The sequence below is a fragment of the Trichosurus vulpecula genome, chromosome 1 (assembly GCF_011100635.1).
Source record: "Trichosurus vulpecula isolate mTriVul1 chromosome 1, mTriVul1.pri, whole genome shotgun sequence".
NCBI classification, from domain to species: Eukaryota; Metazoa; Chordata; class Mammalia; order Diprotodontia; family Phalangeridae; genus Trichosurus; species Trichosurus vulpecula.
This window is the reverse complement of record NC_050573.1, coordinates 141378998-141402167: the sequence shown is the minus strand read 5'-3', so window position 1 is coordinate 141402167 and position 23170 is coordinate 141378998. Positions and strand designations below refer to the sequence as shown.

Below are 23170 nucleotides of genomic sequence, written 5' to 3'. Positions count from 1 at the left end.
TTCTGGCCATTAAAATATTACTAAACGCATTAACATAATAATGCACTAAGTGGTTTGGAATAAATTAATTTGATTTTTCTATTCTTAGTCATCTCTAGCATAGTTTTGCCAATATTCTATCAGATCCATAAAATGAGACATTTAATGAAATTTAGTGTTGCATAGTTAAAGAATAATATTAGATACTTCTGAAATTTATTTTATTAACTGCCATTTTAGAATTAAAACCCTTTTCAAATCAAATTCTGATTTGGTTTGAATTAATAGTTTTCACATTCACTTTTCTAGATAATTCAGATGTAATCATAAAAGCAATTTCATTAAGCCAATAATTCTATGTAACTTCCTCATTATGAATAGAGATGCATATTGGTCTGTATGATATGCGATCCTCTCTACAGTTGTGTGAGAACCATGCTGTTTTCTACCTGTAGTTTCACAGGTAAAGTTTTTTTCATAGTGTGCATAGTTTGATATTTCAGACTTAAATCCAGTATTAATTATAATTGCTTGTTTTTAATGTCACAAAGATGACGAAAATCACCAGTCATCTATTAATGGGGGAAAAGGCAAGTTTTGTTATTTTATGACTAATGTATAGTGTGTTTATTATTTTTCTGTGCTAATCTAAAAGTACTATCAGGATAACTCTGCTCTTATAATCTTCTAGAATGTCACAGTCACTAACTGAGTTTCACTAAGTCATACAGTCAGTTTCTTCCTGTTTTCTTGTGTCTTTATTTTTTGTGCCTTTATTTTTTTTTTCTTCTTTTGCACATTAATAGCACAATTTATACACAATACAAAGATGTTTTTTCATAAGCTCTGTAAAGTCACCCTTTGTGTTTTTAGCTTGATGATGAAGCCAGTAATAGTAAAAAAAATCATCTCCATTGTTTATTTTTAATTTCATAAAGATGAGGGAAAAGAGCAAAGTCCATCAGTGAATGAAAGAAAAGGCAAGTGTGCATACTAATCAATTATGATTATCTTGAAAATTAAACCTTTCTAATAATAATTAGTAATATAAAATAATTTCAGTCTTTCAAAGTAAGTCAATAAAGGAACCTCATTTAGCTTTGCATTTTTTTTTACTGCTTGCCTGTGTAAGTAGCAAGTGTGTCTGATTTTGTGTGTGAAAGGCCAAACTCAGTGCATGGATTGGTTTTCATACTGTGTGGAGTCATCTTTTGTGGTGGTATTTTTAGTTTGTGAGCTTAAATATTAATCACTTGTATGTTTTTAATGTTATAAAGATAATGAGGAAAAACAGTCAAGTCTACCAGCTAATGGGAAAAAAGGCAAGTTTTTGATTCTCATTATAGTGTGTGTATACTCTATATATCAATATTTATAATGCTTTTAGCTACTTTTCTTTTTTGAGCTGTAGTAAAGCTTAATGTTCAAAAGTTATGATGCTGTTTGTCTGAAATTTGAGTCATTTTCCTGATATAAATGTATAGATCATTTTTCTTTCTTCCTTTTGTCATGTTTCTGAACAGAGCATTCTTAAAAAAATCCATCCCAAATTTCAAATTAATGGAACCCTACCAAGAAGATTAAAAAAACTTGCTTTAAAAGTAATCATGGCAGGAAATCATATTTTGGAGAAAAGAGTTGCTAAATGACCATCACATTTAAATGACCATCAAGGATTTATAAAAATGCTATATTACCATTCTTTTTCATTCCTCATTATAAAATGATGTATTTTCAAAACATTTAAAATAGCTATTTTAACCTAAAATTTGTTAATCAATTGCAATTAAAATAGACAGAAAATAAAACTAATTATAGAGTTCAGTAACAAATATGTTAATTAAGCCTTCATTTGTTTTGCTTTACATTATTTCCATTTCTTTACTACTGATTTTGGAGAAAGCCTGGCTAAATTAATTTAGTAATTAATGTGAATATTTGGGACTAACTTCTGTCATAATTGTAAACAGTACAATCCTGCAGTACATTTTTTTTCCTTTGGTGGAAGTGAGCCAAATCTGGATCTGATGATAGAGGAAACTTCTGGTGTGGTAAGACAGATCATAAGACAGATCAGCAATTCAGCTGTAATTTATTGTCTTAGAGAATTTCCTAGGACACTAAGAATTTGATTTAGCATATACATCGTCGTGCAAAGGCAGGATTTAAACCAGAACTTTCTTATTCCAAGTCCACCACTCTTATCACTATGTCATGATGCTATTTGTAATCTATATACAGATTAAATTTGATCACGATTAGTAGGCTTATGCAGGTCTTTTGCTTTGCATAATTGTTACCTAAATATATTCTTTTCTCTACTGTTATCAATGACCTCTTGATTGCTAAATCTCATTACCTTCTGTCAGCCCTCATCATCCCTGATTTCTACCTTTACTTCTAGAAATACATTCCTTTTAGCTTGCATGACACTGTTTTTCTCATGTTCCTCCTTTCCTGATCAATTCTCAGTATAGTTTGATTAATCATCCCCCATCTCTTTAGTGTGAATGCTACAAGGATTCTCTTATTAGCCCCCCTTTACTTTCTATACTTTCTCTGTTGATTAGCTCATCTGTTCCTATGACTTTCATTATTATCTCTATGCATATTATTTCCTCATTATATATTCTCCCCTTCTGTCTTCTGAACTCCAGTTTTGCACTTTTAGTGGTCTTCTGCACATCTCTTCTTAGATGTCCTGTAGGTATCTCTACTTGTCCAAAATGGAACTCATTCTGTTTTAACCTTAAACTTGCTCCTTTAACCATCCCTATTTCTGTTAAGGGTATCACTGTTTTCCTATTACCCAGTTTCATAACCCTGTGTTATGGTGTTACTTTATCCTCTTCTATTTTTGAACCTTTTATGACTATTCAGTAGCTGTCTTCTCTCTTCTCCCTTGACAATTTTATTCACATCAGTATGTGAGCATTTATTAAGCCCCATAGGTGCTAGGCACTGTACTGTGTCATGGAGATACAAAAATGAAAATATAACAGTCCTTGCCCTCAAGAAATCTTATGTTTTGTAAGGATAAGAAATTGTCATAGCTGTTATTATGCAGTCAGAAGTGCTAGGTATGAATTTCAGCTCTGTTAATTTGTATCTCTGTGACCTTGCATATTCAGTAGACTGGAAAAGAAGAAATTATGTGTCTGTTCTGTTATTTTTTTGGTGTAGTGGATAGAATACTGGATTTGGAGCCATAAATCCTGTCTCTAACACTTACTATGAGAACATAAGCAATCACTTAACAACTCAGAAGCATATATGGTTTCCCCATATGTAAAGTGGGGATTATAATATCTATAGTGCCTACCTCACAAAGTTGTGAAGCTCAAATGAGATAATACAGTATTGTGCATGCTTTAAAGTGCTATAAATGCCTATGGTTGTTATTGTTATCTTTTACAATAACCTAGTTCTTCTGGGCATGTCTTTTAGTGCTCTAAGCAACTGAGACTATAAGGTACAAAGAAGATGGTAGCATGTATTGTTATAGGGAGTTCTCTACATGAATGGAATCTCAGGTCCAGTTCCTAATGATGATTTCATAGTTCATAAATTATACTCCAAATCTGTTGGGAGCCAATTTCTTAATATTCTTGAGATCTTCTAGGCATGGAATATTACAGAATTTGGAAGCTAAACACTACAAAGTTTAACACAATTTTGCTTGAAACATATTTGATGGTAATTTTCTATTGAAATGAAAAGCCTAATGAGCCATTCCTACCTGTCAAATAAGCTATTTCAGAAGCTTAAATTACCTAAAGCCACTGTATCACTTGTATAATGTGCAAATTATATAACTAGAGAATAATTCATTTTCACAATAAGGTAGTTTTTTTCTGAGTTAAGAAGGCTGCAAAAGAAACACCACTTATCATTGAAACAGGTACTGATAGATTTTAAGCATCATTAGAGAAGGAACATCTCATTTCTTTACTTTGTATTTGTAACTCCTCTGCCCTGGTAATTTTACTAGTTTTCTTTTTTGGAACTAATTTCTCATTTCATATAATGCCTCTTTATGTTCTTTTATTTCTTTTATTTCACTTCTCTTTCCCCTAATTCTTCCTTACCTTCCTCCCTTTCCTTTTACCAAAATCCCCCAAGTTTCAAGTGGCAGATCAAACTTTGGGAAATGCCATTACCATTTCTTTCCTCCCACCCTCCATGGCAAAGTAGAAAGACCAGGGTTCAAATTCTACCTTGGATGTACACTATCTGTGAGACATTAAGAAAGTAACTTAACTTCTTGAGTCCTAAAGTTATATGGCCTTGGGAGTCCCTTACAGCTCTAAATCTATGAATCTGTGATTCAGCTTGGTTCCTGCCTCAGATGGCTTCATTTCAGCCTGTGAGGCATGCAGTCATTAAATGTTCTTCACCTTGCAAAGTTGTCTCAGTTCTGGATCTAAATAACTTGTGACTGTGAACCAACTGTATAACATCTCTTTGGTTCACATTTCTTATATGTAAAAAGAGATTAATATTTTAATCTGCCTCATAGGAATTGAAAGGGATTTAAAGGTATTTTTGTTATTATTATATTTTATCTGTTCTTAATATAATAATGATATGTTATCATTATGATAGATCTCTGTGCTTGGAAGAAAAGCAATTATTTTAAAGTTATTTGGAAAAAAAGTTTATTTGTCTATCTATAAATCAAATTTAACTCTGTAAATATGAGTCATGATTAGGAATCAGAATTGAGTTCTAAATATAGAAAGCATCAAATAAATTTGTGTTGACTAGATTATATATTTTTTCATAAATAGTCTTGAGTGTCTTGTGTTTTTGTTAATTCATGTCAACTTGAGTTAGAAGAATAGTAGAGTAATTTGGGACTATATATGAAAATCAGAAAATGAGTTGCAAGAAGGAAGTGAATCACAAAAGGAATAAATTTCCTGGGCTGAAAATGTTCTGAATCTTAATGAAAGCAAGACTGGACAGCTTTTTAAAAAATTATTTATATATAATAAATGTTATATACTCATGTATAATATAAATTTTATATTATTATAGTTAATGTTGTATATTACATATACTTGTGGGTATCATAATCTTTTATCACCATTTATTGCATCTTATTATAGTCACATAGTAATTCTAACTGTGAGATAAAGCCAACTTTAATTACTATCCTTGTATTTATATAATTTGTATAACTTTTGTATGGACTTTTATATGTACATATCATCTTCCCTGGTAGCATGTAAGTTCCTTGAAGTCTTTGCCTTTGGATCACCAGCACTTAACATGATGCCTGGCACATATGTATCACCCAGCACATATACTGAATTAATGTTTGCTGATGAATTTATCTTCTCACTTCACAGTACCTTTTATGTTTCCTCTCCATTTCCTCTACTTCAGGTCTCTGTTACATGCTGCTTAAACTATTGCAGTAACTACTACGGACGTTTTTTGAAAATTAAAAAAAAATCCTTTGCTATTATGAACTTAATAATAAGCAAACATGAACATTCCAGAATATGAAAAAACTGTATATGTCACCATGAACTTTTTCATGTAGTTTATTTTTAAGTGGATATTAAATTCAACATTTTTTGATGGTCCTTTCCTGAATACCCCAGCTTGAAGGGCTAGATTTCTTCTGAAAGAATCATAGGATCATTACTTGTAAAATTGTAAAGAACCTTAAGGATGACCTAATCCTGGTTCCTAATTTTACAGATGTAGAAGTTGAGGTTACTTAAAAAATTAACTTGTCTTCAAACACTATATGTTGGTTCAGGGAAAATTTATTTAAAAAATTATTTATCTCTTAAGCTCTGAGTCAAGTATTTCTCTGGAATTAAAAAGATCCAGTTTTCCTATTAGCAGGTAGGCATAACTGTTTGCAAATTAACCCATTTATACATATATATCAATTGTTCAATACATAAGCACCATGTGCTTGCTATACTCAAGTATAAACTTCTTTGTTTGATATTTAAATCTCTTAATAATCTTAATCCTTCCAAACTTTCCAGTCTCCTTGCACATTATTCCTGTTCACACACTCTTGAGATCCAGTTCCACCTTGACCTACATGCTATTCCTCCATCACAATACTCTATCTCTAGCCTCTGTGCCTTCATGCCTCCATGCTTCCATGCTGCCATGCCAAGAGCTTGGAATTCTCTTGCTTCTGCCTCTTAGCTTCCCTCACTTACTTCAAAACTCAGCTTGAATCATACATTCTGCAAGAGGCCTTTCCAGGTTCCTCCAGCTTCTAAGGCTGTCAAGATTACTTCTGCTCAATATTATTATTTATCTAGTTATTTAGATGACTCTTTACAACTACTCTTTGAAGGCAAGATTGTTTAAACCTTTTTATTTGTATCTCCAGTGCTTAGTTCATTGCCTGGTACATAGCAAGGGCTTAATATGTGCTGCTTGACTGACTGACTGTGTACCGAGTATCGCAAACAATGGGGATACAAAGACAAAAATGAAACACACCTCTCAAGGAGCTTGCATTCTATGAGGGGAGACAAGATGTATATATGTCATATACAGAAAAATGATTAAAGACTCAATGCAAAGTAGTTGAATAGGGAAGATAGGAACTAACAGTTGGAGGGATCAGGACAGGTTTGATTTAGAAGGAAATACTTTAGCTGTCTCTTAAAGGAAGTAATGGGATTCTGTGAGGCAGAGGTGAGGAGGAAATTTATCATTCCTATATAGAGAATGCCCATTGAAAAGACATGAAGACAGAGATGGATTCCTTTGTTTGGAGAAGAGAAGGTTAGCCTAGATGGAAGGGGAGTAATGTATAATGTGGCTAGGCAGATGGCCAGGTTCTGAATGGCTTTAAAAGTCAAAACAAAATGTTTATAGTTTATCCTAGAGGCAATACAGAGCCATTGGAGCTTATAGAAGGGTGACATGGTCAATTCTGAACTTAAGGAAAATCACTTTGATAAACTGTATACAAGATATTTTGGAGTAGAGAGATTGGAGGCAGGGAAGACAGGTAAGCAATTGCAATAATCTAGGTAAGAGGTAATGAGAAAGTCTGAAGTAAAGTGGTAGTTGTGTAGAGTAGAGAGAAAGGGCAAGTTTCGAAAAATGGTATGGAGGGAGAAATAGAGTTTACGACTGATTGGATATGAATGAATGACTTAATGAATGATTAAACATTTACTTAGCATTTAAAATGTGCCAAACTCTATAAAGTATACAAATATAAAACCAAAGATAGGTGTTGGGAATAGGAAGAAAAAAGAGTTAATGATAACACTAAAATTATGAACCTAAGAGACTGGAAGAATATTAGTGTCTTTGAAAAAAGTAGAGAAATTTTGAGGAGTAAGGAAGATAGAATTTTGTTGGATGTTGAGTTTGAAATGTGTGCTGAACATCTAGTTTGAAATGCCCAATAAGCAGTTCTTAATATGAGACTAAAGCTCAGTAGAGGGACTGATGCTGGATCATGGATCTGTTAGCCATCTGAATAACAGTGATAATTCAATTCAGAGGAGCTAATGAGTCCATCAAGGGAGATCGTAGAGAGAGAAGAGAAGAAGGTTTTTGATAAAGCTTTAGTGTATACCCAGTGTTAGGCATGATATGGATAGTGAGCCAGTGAAGAAGACTGAGAAAGAGTGATCACCAAATAGGGAGAGTCAAGACAAACATTCATCAAGTACCTGTTACATGCAGAATACCAGCTAAATGCAGGGGATCCAAAGAAAGGCAAAATAAAGTCACAGCCCTGAGTGAGCTCACAGTTTAATGCGGTGGACAACATACAAACAACTATGTACAAACAAGTTATATACAAGATAAGTTGGAGATAATCACAGAAGGAAGGCATTAGCATAATGGGGGGACCAAGAAAACCTTCCTACAGAAAGTGAGATTTTAGATGAGACTTGAAGAAAGTCAGAAAAGCCAAGAGGAAGGGAAGAAGAGGCAGATAATTCCATGCATGGGGGACAGCCAGTGAAAATATATGGAATCTGGAAATGGAGTTTCATTTTCAAGAAGCCAGAAGAGAAAGAGCAATGAAAAATCAGACACAGGAGAGAATATCTAAGGGAAGACAGATAGTCAAAAAGTGTTTAATGCAACAGTGAAGTAAAGAAGAATGGTTGGCAAAAGACCACTAGAATGGCCAATGAGAGGTCATTAGTAACTTTGGAGACAGTTAAACTATGAGGTCAGAAGCAATATTGCAAAGTGTTGAGGACTAAATGAGAGGCATACAAATGAAAGCAACATAGCTCTTTCTACTTTGACTGATAAAGAGAGGCGATATCTAGAAGGATAGCTTAAGAAGATAGTCCCATGAAGATTTTTGAAAGAAAGGATGACTTGGACATGTTTTAAGGCAATAAGGAAGGAACCAATATCTTCACATAAAAAATCTTAATTCTTAATTTTTCTACTTTGAGAGTTGTATAATTCTTTACTCATTTTTGCCATCTTATGAATTGTAATATTTCCTTTTAAAACAATTAAGCATATTATAGACATTTTGTGTAAATTAATATTCTAGAAATCTTGACTTTAGAAAAAGCTTGGTGGATATTTTCTGGAATCTTTTATATTATTTTTGGCAAGTTGTAACAAAAAGCACAAATAGTTTCAAATTTTGGTAAATCTTTAGTACAGAATTTTGTATTTTACTTAGCATGTCACTTGGCCTTCTACTTGAAATGACATATTGCACAATTTCATATGTATTAGGAATCAAACATTTTAGATCTTGTGACCACAGAAAAACTATCAGTGTTCTTGGAGTTTGGCAGCATGCTTTTTAAATCACCATAAATAAAACCTAATATCCCAGTCTTCCCAGTTTTCCTAGCAACTGCCTTTAACATGGCTTCTTTATATAAATGAGTGTTTTTCATCATTCATTGATTTCATGTGAGATGGCAGCAATGTAAGTGAAGTGCTCATACAAGTGAAATGTTAATAATACTATTCCTTCTGAGCAGCCTTCCTTACTCACAAATATAAGCAGTTTAGTGTCTTACTGGCTCCAGAGGATACATGTTCCTATTTATGCCATATGTTTTTATCCTTAGAATAGACACTGAAAAAGATTTAGAATAAATATAGTAAGCTCCTACTTATTCATATGAGTGGATAGGGAGTCATGGTACAAATATCTGAAAGAGGTGATAACCACATATATTTGAGTTTGAAATGTGCTGTATTATTGGCAATGGGACAAGGAAAGAGAAAGTAGATTTATCATGGCATTTCTGTTTCATTGTAAAGTACTTAGTTTATAATCTTTAATTGCCTATTTACTGGGGCAGGAGAATAGATGAAACTGCAGTATGGAGGAGAAAAACTAGATGAAAATTAGGAATTTGTGCTTGTAAGGGGAAAAAACGAAGTTTAGTGTATAACCTTTTATGATGTCCAGTAGTATAGTGAATATTTTCTAACACCTTAAGATGCAAAATGTGAGCATTAGTATACTTTTTAGTGAAGTGATTTGTTGCTTAGTCATAGCCTACGCTTTGTGACCCATTTGGGATTTTCTTTGCAAAGTTACTGTAAGGATATGCCATTTCTGTCTCCAGCTCATTTTACAGGTAAAGAAACTGAGGCAAACAGGATTAAGTGACTTGCTTAGGGTCACACAGCTAGTACATGTCTGAGGCAGGATTTGGACTCAGGAAGATGAGTCTTCCTTACTCCAGGCCTGGTACTCTATTCACTGCGCCACCTATCTGCCACAAATAATTTTCAGAAGCCTTGAGGCCTATTTTTATAGGAAATCTTCTTTCAATAAAGCAGATATAGAATTGATTAACATATAGATTGGTACATTTTTTCTCATTAATGATGGTACTGAGGACATTAACATATTTAATATTGAACCATTTTATACCATGTGATCTTTTGAAACATGGTCATTTCCATTTCTGGATCTTTATTCCCTTGCCTTGTTTTTGAAAAATCTTTTAATGTTTTGCATTTTTCTTTATTAAGCTTTCCCTCTATAGCAATGTTATTTTTCTAAAAAATGAAGTAGTAAAATGCAGTTGATGGATTAGCTTTTCATTGTTAAGTAAAGAAGTCTAATGTAAGCTTTTTTAAAAGAGTTTAGTTATTTTCATCTATTTTATAGATTTTAAACAGTTTTTCAAATTCATAAGTTTTATGTCATTGGATTTTGAAAGGCCACATAAATTATTTCATAATAATAATAATATGTTTCTCTTAAAAATGTATACTATAAAGGGTCCTTGAAAGAGTATATGAAAATTTATAAAGGTTTTTTATGCCCTTATGTTATGAATTATCAAATTGTTTTGTCCCAAAAAATATTTGTATAGATTAAGTTCCCTGAAATGCTTTTAGGTATCTTCTTATGCATGTTAATTAATGTTTCTGACGAGTTCTGATTTCTCTTGGTTTATGCCAGAAGTTACATGGGAAGACCAGCAGAAAAAGGTGAATGGTACAATAACTGATGACAAACCATTGCCGAAAAAGAAACACCAAACTGAGCCAGGTTTGTCAGGGTTTGGAAAACCACATAAAAGCATGAGACTATAAAAACATTGCATTTCATGCTTTTGTAATGAGTGTGTGCTTGTTTTATCTTATTTTTCTCACAGTGTGACAGTTTTTAGTATGTAGAGCCCATTTAGATTAGTTATGTGCACACTTTATTTCTATCCTTGATTAGAAAAATTAGTTACACATGTGTGGGAAATACTGTTGGTTTAATGTTAATGTTAGCACACTTAACCATATACTTGGGTACTACTTTAATACTCTGGTTTTTTGGTTTGTGTATGTGACTTTCAAACACTCTAGAGTATGACTTATATAGTAAGGTAATTGCCTCCCTGAAATCATAACTTAGAAATGTTAACTAAAAAGTTTATTCATTTCCATCTAGGTGAAATATGGTATATTTAAGTTATGAAACATTTGTTTTACAGTCAGAATTATTTAGCACATACATAATGTATAATATTTTATCTTATGATCAAAATATTGCCTATTTTGTTCATCCATAATGCAGAAGAAAGTTAGCATTGTTAATAAAGCAAGTAGTTAATAACCATCTAATTAAGTTCTAACAATATGTACTGAAATATCCTACTTAAAACTTAATCTTTCTTTTAGCTTTCAGTGGGAGATGTGTAAGCAAGTATTAGAATGGTCAAAAAGAAAACCTCAGAATGGAGAAGAAAAAAAGTGTAGTATATAGAAAATAGTACTGTGCATTGTTCATTTTTAAAAGTTCATTGAGGTTTGCTCAATGGATAGGGTAGATAAGCATTTGATATAAAAATCCCTAAAATAATTGCAGAAGCATTATTCTTAATAACTTGCACATATTTTTGTAGAACATTGTTTAATTGTAGGATCTAGTTGATGTAAAAACTTACTTTTAGTGGAACACTTAGTATGCATTATGCCAAATCTATTAACTCTTTTTTTTCCTAGGAAAAAAAGTTTCAAAATGTATACTGAATCAATCTAAGTCATGGGGCTATATACAAACCTCATTTTAAGCATCATACAGATATATCTGATAGATAAAATTGATTGGAACAGTAAAGTTTATGAAATTAATTTTAAGCAAATTCCAAAATTCATATATAGTAAAATTTGCACACATATATCTCTATATACACATGTGTTATATGTCTGTGTGTAAATGTCATGTTCTAAAACCTTACATAATATTTCCCTTTGGAATTTGCTTAAGATAAATTTCATAAACCTTTATGAGCCAATTTCATTTATCACATATATCTAGGTGAGGTTTATATATAGCTTTGTATATTACACTGGTTTAATACACATTTTGAGACTATACATATAAATGTAAGTGTGTCTATAAATATACACACATGTATACATAGTCAATATGTTACACATGTGTGGGAAATACTGTTGGTTTAATGTTAATGTCAAACTTCAGTGCATTTAAAAGTTTTCCCCCGAGTTCACGTTGTGATGTAGGTTTTCTTTTTAAAGTTAACTAATCTTGAATTGCTTCAGTTGTCATTGGAGGTGTTTATACATGCATACATTTGTCATTATATATGTATATGAATTGTGTGTTCATATGTTGTGGATATATGAATATCTGTATATGAAAACTGTACACCAAATATATTCACTTAGTTTTGAAAATTATTTATAAATACAAAATCATAACATTCTACAGAGAATAATGCTTTATTTTCTATAGGTTGTATGTTCCATTTTTCTAATTATATTTAATTTACTGTGAAGTTTGCAATGGAGATTACGTTAATTTTTGTATTTATAAAATTATTCATTATTTTTATAGTATTGGGTATATCCATGAATGATCACGTATGGTAGAAAAACTGTTCCAGGTATTGAACGTGTTCCTAATCCCTAAAATTTAAGCTTAAAAGTCAAGAGCAAGTATGGAATGTCACAACTAGAAAGTTCTGTTATGTAATTGTTTTTATTTTTTGAAGAAAGCTAGAACACAAAGTTACATTTATTAGAATATTTAAACTTTTTTTTACAAAGACAAAAGAAGTATTTAAACTCTGACAGAGACAAAACAAGATTAATATGAGAATTACACATGTACCAGATAAAGGAGGATTAGTTAGGTTTCATCAATATGCTCTTAAGCATAACTTTTCTGGGTTGCTTATTAGTAAATAAGCCACTTTACATTTTTTGAAGTAGAATTTGCTGAATTCTAAAGATATGGGTTAGAAAATAACATCAGATCTTTGGATAGAATGCTTATGTAACTGTACTCAATTCATGTATCTTAGTGAAAAGTCTCCTGAGCAGATTAGTATTAGGATACACATAAGAGAGTTTCTAATATTCAACAGACATGTCTTTTTTTTTGAAGTCAGGCTTTTGTTTATTTGCTATGTAAGTTCAACACTAAAATAAAATGAATAGTCCATGAATTTTAGGCACTGGGTGGGCTGTGTGATTTTGAACAAGTCACATAATGTGTCAGTACCCCAGAGAATTCTCCAATATAAGTTACAGAACAATTGCTGACCTCACTTGAAATTCCTACACCAATGAAATTATAGGTCTGGACCAAAACAAAACAAAACAAAAATTCATTCTATACTTATTTGTCAAGTATGAGCTTGGCAATTTCTTATCATTTTGGCATATAGATAAGGTTTTGTGAAAACATATAGAAGGAAAATTCAGTATTAAGTAGTCAATTATGTTTTGGTTTTTTTTTGTTAAACAGGAAAAAAAAGTTGAGAGTAAAAATATGTAAGCATTGTATAAATATTCATTCTCTATAGATCCCTCTAACCAAATAGCTGCTTTCATATATAGGATCAAAAGGCTGTGAACTCCTAAAGACCTTAGAGACCTGGTCACTTCCTTTTATTAACAGAAGAGGCATCTTGAGTCTCAAGAGATGAAATTATTCAAATTTTCATAGCACTTTGAATTTTAAAATCACTTTCTTTTAAAAATTTTCTTGATGTATTTTGTTTTTATATCACATTCATTTCCATATATAACCCCTTTCTCTCCTCTTGCAAATTTTAACAAAGGTTAAAAAAAAGGAAAAGATACCACAAAATTGTCCAAGTATCAACCAAGCCTGACATTATCTGCTATGTTCTATTCCCCCCCTTACCTCAAGAAAGAAGGAAGAGAAGAGCACTTTCTGTCTTCTGCAGGCCAAAATTGATAATTATAATTACTGTTTTTTCTTCTGGAAAATGGACATATTGTAGCACCTACCTCATAAGGTTATGTTGTTAGGACCTAGTGAGATAAATATAAAAATTTAAGCATATGAAATTCAGTGTAAAACATTTTGCAAACCTGATATATACATATTAGTTGTTATTACTGTTATTTACTAGTTATTATTCCTATTTAGGTGCTAAACTCACAATTGCCAGATATTTCTTCACTGCTGAATTTCATATGCTTAAATTTTTATATGCCAAAAATGTTGAAGCCTTGATTCATTAAATTGAGTTTTAGGAGTAAATAGGGTTGAAAAAGATATGCCCAAATAACTCTAATAACAAAAGAGAGCTATATAAATATAAAGAGGTCCTAGTGAAAAATATTATGAGAAATTTCAGGAGATAAATATCACTTTAATCTTTAAGGGGTCAAAGAAAGCTTTGTGAAAGAGGTCGCTCTTGAGTTCATACTTAAGGCAAGTGACTACAGCAGTCATGAAATGGTAGAAGTATGAGATAAGATTGAAAAGGCAGATGGTACCCAGGTTTTGGAAGTCTTTGAATGAAGAATAAGATGATTCTGTTTATTTGGAAAGCAAAAAAACTGTAATCTTTTGATGAAAGAATTGATGTGAAAAGAGTGGTGCATTAGGATGATTACTTGGCACTGATGTGATAGATGATTTGGAGAGCAGTCAGATGGAAAGAAGAATAGTTAGAATATTTTAGTAACAGACAAGAAGAAATTATTAAGATAATGGACCTTTTACACCCAACTGTATTTTGATCCTTCATATTGAATTTAATCCTCAATTTTTGTGAGTTTTATTTGGAGTTCAATTTTCTTATGTTTTCTAAGATTATAATTTGCCTTAGTCCAAGCCCAAAAGACATAAAAATGAATTTTCCTTTGGTAGCCCAGCAAGAACTAGGAATGGACATGAAAGGTCTGTTGAATAGTGTTTATTTCAGAGATCTGAACCCAGGTAAGAATAATTATATCTAAGATACCTTTATAAAAGATTTTATGTTTCATGATTCTTATCTGCTTCTACTGTGATAATAAACTTATCTGAAATTTATAAAAACGTGGGGAATGGGAATAAATATATTTATCCTATTTTGATATATAAATTTTAGTGTATTTAATAAAATGAATTCTGGTGAAAACTGATTAAAATCTTGCATTTCAGAACTGAAAAAAATCAATACATATGACATGAGACATGTGGAACAAATAAGGGTTCTATAGACATACATATTTAACACATAGTTGTACTGCTCATATGTTTAGGTTTATTTTGTCCATATATCTTAATTTTCCATTTTATATCTTATTTATTTTTTATCAGTAGTGTCACCAAAAAGATGATGAATAAAGAGCTAACTTTGAAGCTAAGACAATATAGGTTTCAAGTCTAATGTCTTATATATACTATCTATGTGACCCTGCGCAAGTCACTTAACCTCTGAGTTCTCAAAGCAACTCTGTAGGAAAATTCATTGCTGAAAAGGTATTAGCCTAAGTTGGTATAGAAGATTTCCTCACCAGAGTGCCTGATACCGATTAAATCAGTCCAAAAATTATATCCATGCAATTATTTGTATTTTCTATACAAATGTTAATTAAAAACTGGTAACTCTCAGAGTTCTAATACAGACTAATTTTGTTGCTATCAGAATAGTCACTGTATGACTAAAAATCCACGTCACAATCCTTTTATCTTTGTTGGTTCTTCTGTTGAAATATGGATAATAATGAATCACTTCACGAGGTGATTTTGTGATTTGTAGTTATCTTAATGTTTTAAAATGTAAATATTAGTAAAATAGTTTTAAGAGATACTACATGACTTATGTAAAAGAACACTGAACTTGAAATCTCAAGCCCTGGTTTCAAATTGTGCCTCAGACACTTCTTAGCTTTGTGATGAAAAGGTCATTTAACATCTTAGAACCATTTTCTCATTTGTAAATATAGATGATAATTATGTACTACTTCCTTCCTCCACAGGGTTGTTGTGAGGAAAATACTTTGTAATCCCTAAAGCAATTATATAGATGTGGTTTATTATCATCACCAAGATATTATATGATTTGAGCATTTTTCTAGCTTCAATGCCCTCACTTTCCCAGTACTTACATAATAACTATAAATTAAATCCAGAGCTCATACTACTGCTTCTAAATATAAATTTCAAAATGATGAAGCTCATTATTTTTAAACTAAGGGTTTTTACCTTGGGGAGTAATTCTTAATCTGACAGGGAAAGTTATTAAGAAAATGATTGTGAATTTTATTCCATTGGATTGTCCCTACAAAAGTCTATCACTTTAGAAACATTTAAAGACTCAATTTGCTTTTTAAAAGAAAGATGTTAATAGTAAATTTATTGCATTATTTTAAAATTTAATATAAAATTCCTATATAGTTTTTTGTCCTGATTTATCCAGTCTTGAGAAAGATATAAGGTATTTTAAAAAGTGTTAATTTTTATTGCTGTATTTTTAAAGAAGTTCTATCCTACCCTGTTCTTATTATTATAGAACAAAGTAATTTTATTCATAATGGAAACAGAAAATAGTAGAGGCAATTAAGTAAATGTCTTACACAGGGCAAATCACCCTATTGAATTTTAAATTCTTGCCAAATAGCATGCCCAAATTGTCATCCTACGTCAAGTCAAATATTGCCTTACCTAGCAGGAAAACATACTATGCTCCCATGTTTCTATAGATAACTTAATAGGAATTTCAAGTTTTATGGTGTTATTTATTTGTAAGATGTTCTCACCATAAAATAATTTTAGGTTTGTCATTCTTAAGGTAGCTTCCAAAATATTATCCAAGATATATAATCATTGATATTAAAGTTATTTTTCACAAAAAGTTGATTTTTAACTTAGTAATACTTAACAAAAATAAGAATTAATTAATGGATTCTAAACTCCAGCCAGTGCATGTATTGAACATGTTTCGTAATTGATGGGGAAAAAGCTGCAAGATAGGTACATGAAAAACAATATCTGATAAATATGCATAATTATTTTTAAATAACAAAATGTCTTCTCTGGAGACCTCAACAGAAAAAACTGATAATAAAATAAAAACAATTTTTATATGATGAATAAATCTCAGGTCCTATCCATTCTTAATATAATTGTTTTAAATGATTATAAATATTAGCTTTGAATGAATTATCAGGGATTTTTGAAGAAATTTATGGCCCTGGGAAAAAAAGAATGAGTTTCATGACTAAAATAGGTAAACCTATCATTTATACTTTCTAGGGATTTCTCGGCTTTGTGCTATTCTTTATGTTACTATGGGTGTCTATTTTACTATTCTTTTGGAATGTCTTCTCTTAAACAGAATACTCAGATTTCAGGGTCCTAAAATGGGCCATTTTGTTTATTCTTAGAAGCTAATGTTAAATATGTTATCCATATTTCATGATATAAGAGAATACTCCAAGATGTAGAGACATATTAAATCATACACATTTAATCAGACAACAAAATGTGAATGAGTGCTTGTTAAAAATGATGGCAACTGAGGATGCATGATATATTGTTCGAAATAGACATTGCATTGCATCAATAGAATTTTTATAAATTTATGACTGTGGGTCATGGGCACCTGACTTTTAAAAAATTCTAGTTACCGTCTCCCTATGTGTCATGTATGTGCATGCGTATGCTTGTATATTTGAACTGAGATATAAATAATGATGTAACTTGTCATCTTGAGGGAAGGGAATTATCTGGTTTTGGACACAATATTTTATGTAAATTAATAATGTTCTTATCCTGAGGATTATCTTTCTTTTTCATTGAATATATTTAGCAAAATCAAATGATTTCTCCAGTATTTTCTATAATAATTTTAAAAATGTTGGGAATATTTTATTAAGGAAATATATAATATCTTAGTATGTGCAAAAATGTTCAATTTTAATTCACATCTATATTATATACAAACATTTCATTTACTTAGTCAATACTTCTATCTTCAGACGCCTATGTAGGGTTGAATTTCATATATCTTTTTGTTGTTGTAAGGACACATGTTCAGGTTATTTTTTTCTTAATCTCAAATTAATTTAAAATGAGGGCTCACTATTAATTAGTGGTTTAAATTGTCCCTTAAAAATTTTCCTTCCACTATGAACTTCATGTATTTAAGGAAAGAATAAAAATGGCCCTAACTTATTACATGGGTGGTAGAGAAAAAAAACATATGTTTACTAGGTTTAAACTACCAATGTATTTGGTTAGTATTTCATGTTGGCATATTTTATTTAAAAATATTTTTATTTGATGTAACTTTGAATAATAATAATATGATGATAATTCTGTCTTTAACATTTGCTCAAACACTGGACTGTTAATAAGTGAACAAATTATTTATGACTTATTAATTTGAAAAAACATTTCTATTCAGTGTAACTTAAGAAATAATCAATTTTTGTTTAATTCATTCCAATTATTGGATCAACAGATAATGTAAATTTTTATTTTCAAGTTGCTTATAAGTATTTAGGTGTAAAATAATGGTGTAATTACTATGACAACAGCTTTGGGAAAATTTCTATGGCTATTAAAGCTTCACTGATCTTTCGCTAGCAAGCTAATGGATAAGGAAAATTTGAGGGATATAAATTAGCATCTTCCTCCAGTTTCTGTTCTCATATTCCTACTCATAGCATTGAAATAGAGATTATTTGATGATGGTCAGCCAGCAAAGGGATAGAATTTTGAATATGAGGTCAGAAGTATGGGTAAGGCTTATTTTAGGTTTACTAGGCTCTGTAAAACACTAATTTATTACAATAATTTTTGCAAATAAGCATTTATACCTTCTTACTGGTTTTCCAAATACATGAAACCTGATAAGAAATGACTTAAAGACATGAGGATCTCATGATAATTCAAGAGGTTTTTTTTATTTTGTTGTTTTTGTTACTTTCCAATAGAAATAAAGCTGTAATATTGTTTAATTTAAATAAAAACAAGAAAGCTATAGAAAAATTGTATTGTTACTATTAGATATTAAATAGCTGCTTATTGAGCATTTTGATTTTCATTAGTCTATTTAACAACTTCTGGGGTTTTGCAATGGTAACATGAAAAAGACGATGGATTGAAATGCTACTGTTTAATTAGCATTGCTTGTAGTTTGGTACTCTGATCTTTGTCAGTCTTTCATTGTTCTCAATGGGTTGTATAGATTTTGCCTTGTCTTAAACCTAAAGAAGCATCAAAGAATAGTGTACCTAAGAAATATGCCCACATACTAGAAATAATATTTCCATATTTTCTTACAGGAATAAGCACATGGTGTTAGTAATCTAAATGTTTATTATTTGAATGTATCTCTTTTGAACCTTTTAAATTAAATCACTGAAACCATAAAAAACATAATAACCTATCAGAGACAGTTTTTTCTCTTTGTTTTGATGTTTGTGTTTCAAATGTTTTTATTGGGTCAAGTACAGTTTAGTAGAGAGAGCAATGTCTGGGTAATCAGGAGACCTGAGCTCTATTTCTGGCTCTGCCACTGACTAGTTTTATGACCTTGGGTAAGTCATTTAATCTCTACCTTGGCTATTTAACTATAATCACTTAATGAGTAGGGTGTGAAGATATATGAATGCTTTTAGGTTGCTTTTATCTGTAGGCAAAAATAATTTTGTGTCAGTAGTAGCATAAAATTACACAAGTAATTCAGAAGTCTTGGTGGAGCAACCATCTTGTTTAATCTAAACATTTTCTAGATTCCTCATACATGGTGAAGTTTCTTTCCTTGAGTTACAACTTATTTAAATATGTATATTGTTTAATACAGACAATTCCTTTTATCGCTTATGAAAAACTATTTCTTTACTTTGTCGGCACAATGCATAAACAAATTTTCACATTATAAATTTAAAATAAAATACTTTATGAATTCAAATTTATTACAGTTGTATTAACATTGTGATTTTTATTTTTTTATCCTTTTGGGGATGGGTAAGAGAGTGTAATATACTTTGACTTTAATGTCCAGTGTCTGCACATAATTCTAGAAGGATATGTACTTTTCCTGAGGTGCCATTCTTTTAGTCTCTGTGGATATAGGTGAAGAATAGCAGGGTAGAGAGAGACTTTTGTTACTGGATTTGAATAAAGCTTGCATAGTAGTATAATGAACCTTCTAGTTATTGGTATATATTAATACATATTTGATTTTTATAATTAATAATAGGATTTATCTTTTATAATTTTGTATTTAAATACTTTATTTTCTTCTAATGGGATTTTTACATTTCTCAGTGTCTAGTGATAGCTTGGTAATTGGAATTATTCAGTGCTCTCAGTTGCTGTGACTTAAGTATATTGAATTCTAAAGATGCATTTTCCAAAATACTTATGAAAATTATGAAGTGCAGAACTGAAATGTGTGTTGTTTGATGAAATGATGTAGCATCTATCTGTCCCACTGATAAAGCAATTATCATGTGAGGATTTTAGTTTTGATTTTTTTCTTTTGTGCCAAATAGTCTAGTGCCAATTTTTTAGTTTTGGAGAGAGAGAAGTTTCTCTGGATGCTCAGTCCGATAGGATTTTTCATGCTTTCAGACTATTTTAGTTAAATCTCTTGATGCCTTCTTAACTATCCAAAAATAGATATTCTCCAGAAAGCATACCTTATCTACATGTTTGTTTTATTGTAAATTTTGTGATAAAACTATTACTCTGCATATTTTGTGAAAATTAAAAAAAATAATTAAAGGTCTGTTCTTTAATTTGAAGTTTATCTATAAATTTAAATGTGATTTAAATTAAATATATTTGAGTTGGGATATATTCATTGCTCTATATAGTGTCATGATAAGAATTGTCTGTACTGAATTGATTGATCCATTGATCTGAATTTTCATTTGTGTACCAATTCAGTGAAACTAAAAAAAGATGGAGAAAAATTATAAGGCCTTGTTTAAGCTATTAGTGATGTTGGTAGTGGTAATATAAATTCTTTACTTTCAGCGGCCATCAATCAATCAACAAATAAATGACTCATAAAAACAAGAGTACATTCCATTTGAAATAGCAACATTTTGAACAGATTAGTAATTTCTAGTAACAGTCTTTTGTACTAATGGTGTCTCTCCTCAGCCTCAATGTCAGGATTGGTCATTCAGAACTGTAAAATATGGATACTCCATTTCCTACACTAACACTACCTTTTTAATTCTTCTAACATACAATAGTTTAATCAATTCTATATCAGTTCTTTCCTATTCTTCTTTGTGTCTACTTGATTATCTCTTCCTCACAAATGTGCACAGGCTTCTCTGGCAAAACGATTTTTGGCCCTTTCCCTCAGTGTCAGTTTTTACCTTCTGAGTACATCCACTCACGCCCATCTCCTTTATCTATGTCTGTCCATTACACGATGTGATCACAGAAGAAGTGGACTCAGCAAGGAGAAGAAACTCAGGTCTGTCTCTTCTACTGCTTTATTCTTACTTTTTAATTTTTCTTTTCCTTAAGATTTTATCATAATTCATTTCAAAGTTTTCTGTTTGTTTATAGTATAATCAAATGCAGTCATTCAGATTTCAATTTTAGATGTTTACTAAAAATTTTTTTCTAACCTCAAATTAAATAAATCATATTTATTTTATTTAAAAAACAGATTCAGAGTTACATCAATAAACAGGCTTTTAAGTGACTGAAGGCACTGAATAAAAAAAAAAGATAAAAATGTAAAATGGCCTCTGCCCTTAAAGAACTTATCTAGTAAGGAGATACTACATGTGGACATATAAGTATATACAAAATAGATACAAACTAGATAATTTGGAGTAAAATATGGTTGTTGCCTTTAATTAACAAGTGATCATTAATAATATTTTTTTTTTTGCTCATGGAACTTATAACCAGCATTTTACCATGCAAAATCGTTTTTTCAATTCCGAAAGTATTTATTGAGCACCTATTATATATTAAATAGTATCTTTGACTGTGACAAGAGAAAAAAAGAATAAAACATAGCCTCATTCTCAGGGAACTTAAACTCACTGGAGAGACAAAATATGCACATATGAAACGCAAAACAATATTACATATTAAATGATTAAATATTAAATTGAGTGCGAAGACTATGTGAGAATTTGAGAGGAATACATTTCATGTCAGCTAGAATATAGTCAGGTAAAGATTGAAAGAAGAGGTCTCACTTGAACTGGGCTTTCAGGAGTGGTATGCTTCAAACAAGGGAAGAAGGCATTCCAGATGAAGGAAAAAAAAAAAAAACCAAGAACAAGTATGAAAAGAAATGAACAGGTGAATTTGGGGACAATAAAGACATGGAGATCTCTGATATAGTGTTAAAATTGGCATATTATAGAAATATACCTTTGTACAGTTAAAGCAAACCCAGATTATGGTTGACTCTTAATTTGAGAATGATTTTGAATTTGATTCTGTAGTAATGGGAAGCCATTGAAGATTTTGTTAGAAAAGAGTGGTATATGATAAAAATGATCTTTTAAGGCATGTGAATATGACTGTAATATATGAAAGATGGGAAAAGGATTTGGCTGGAGGCAGAGGGATGCATTAGAAAGCCTAAAACTGGAGCATTTAAAAAATAAATATGCTTACTGTGACAAATATTGGGGAAAGTCAAGGAGAGCAAAAGGAGGAAGGAAGACATAAGAGGCGATAGGGAAATAGGGAAGGATGTTAGAAAAGCATATTTTTACTACAATAAACTAGAAATAAGAGAAGGAAGGATACAATGGAAGGAAAAAAGGAGGGTACTAGGTAAAATTGTGATGTAGTTGAAGTTTGTCTTTCTACTCAAAACTTCATTTTTCTTTAGTCTTTCTAGTAACGAATGGAGGTATAATATATAATATTGATTTTGGGAAATAGCATGCTAATCTAAGTAGCCCAGATATAGAGTTCATAATGAGAAATAATAAGGAGTAAGACTGGGATGTTTGAGTGGAGCCAGATTGTCAAGGACTTTGAATATGAAGGCAAGAAGTATTGAATCATGAAAGCAATAGGAAAACACTAAAGATTTTTGAGCCTAGAATAGGACATGATGAAACTCATGTCTGAGGTAGATTATTTTGATGAATATGTTACATATAGATAGAAAGTGGGAGGACTGGAATTAGAGAGACTGATTAGCAGTCTATCAAAATAGATCATCCCAGTGGTTACTATTAGAACTAGGGTATTACTCATTTGAGTAAAGGGAAGGGGACAGATGCCAGAAATTTTGGTCATATAGAATTGACAGAACATGACATCTGATTTAGATTTAGGTGATGAAATAGAGAGGAGTCAAATGTGACTCTGAGATTGTAAACCAAAATAACTAAGGAGATTTTAGTGCTCTCAAAAGAAAGTGGGAATTTTGAAGAGGTTAACTTAGTGGGAAGCTATAGATATTATGGTTCTACAAATATTCATTGGACTACTTTTCGCCATCTTTGACTTAAC

The 23170-nt window shown here is 31.0% G+C and overlaps 1 protein-coding gene across 5 annotated transcripts in view; it reads left to right on the top strand.

Annotated features, from left to right (window-relative positions):
* Window positions 1-23170, top strand: part of RIMS2 (regulating synaptic membrane exocytosis 2) — a 544900-nt gene that overhangs the window by 287284 nt on the left and 234446 nt on the right. For 4 of the 5 annotated variants that reach the window (XM_036741740.1, XM_036741738.1, XM_036741739.1 and 1 more), the window contains one exon: window positions 21117-21149. The exons of the other annotated variant lie outside the window; for it this stretch is intronic. In XM_036741740.1, the coding sequence (XP_036597635.1) occupies window positions 21117-21149 (33 nt within the window). The remainder of the gene's footprint in view (window positions 1-21116; window positions 21150-23170) is intronic. 5 annotated transcript variants of the gene reach the window in all.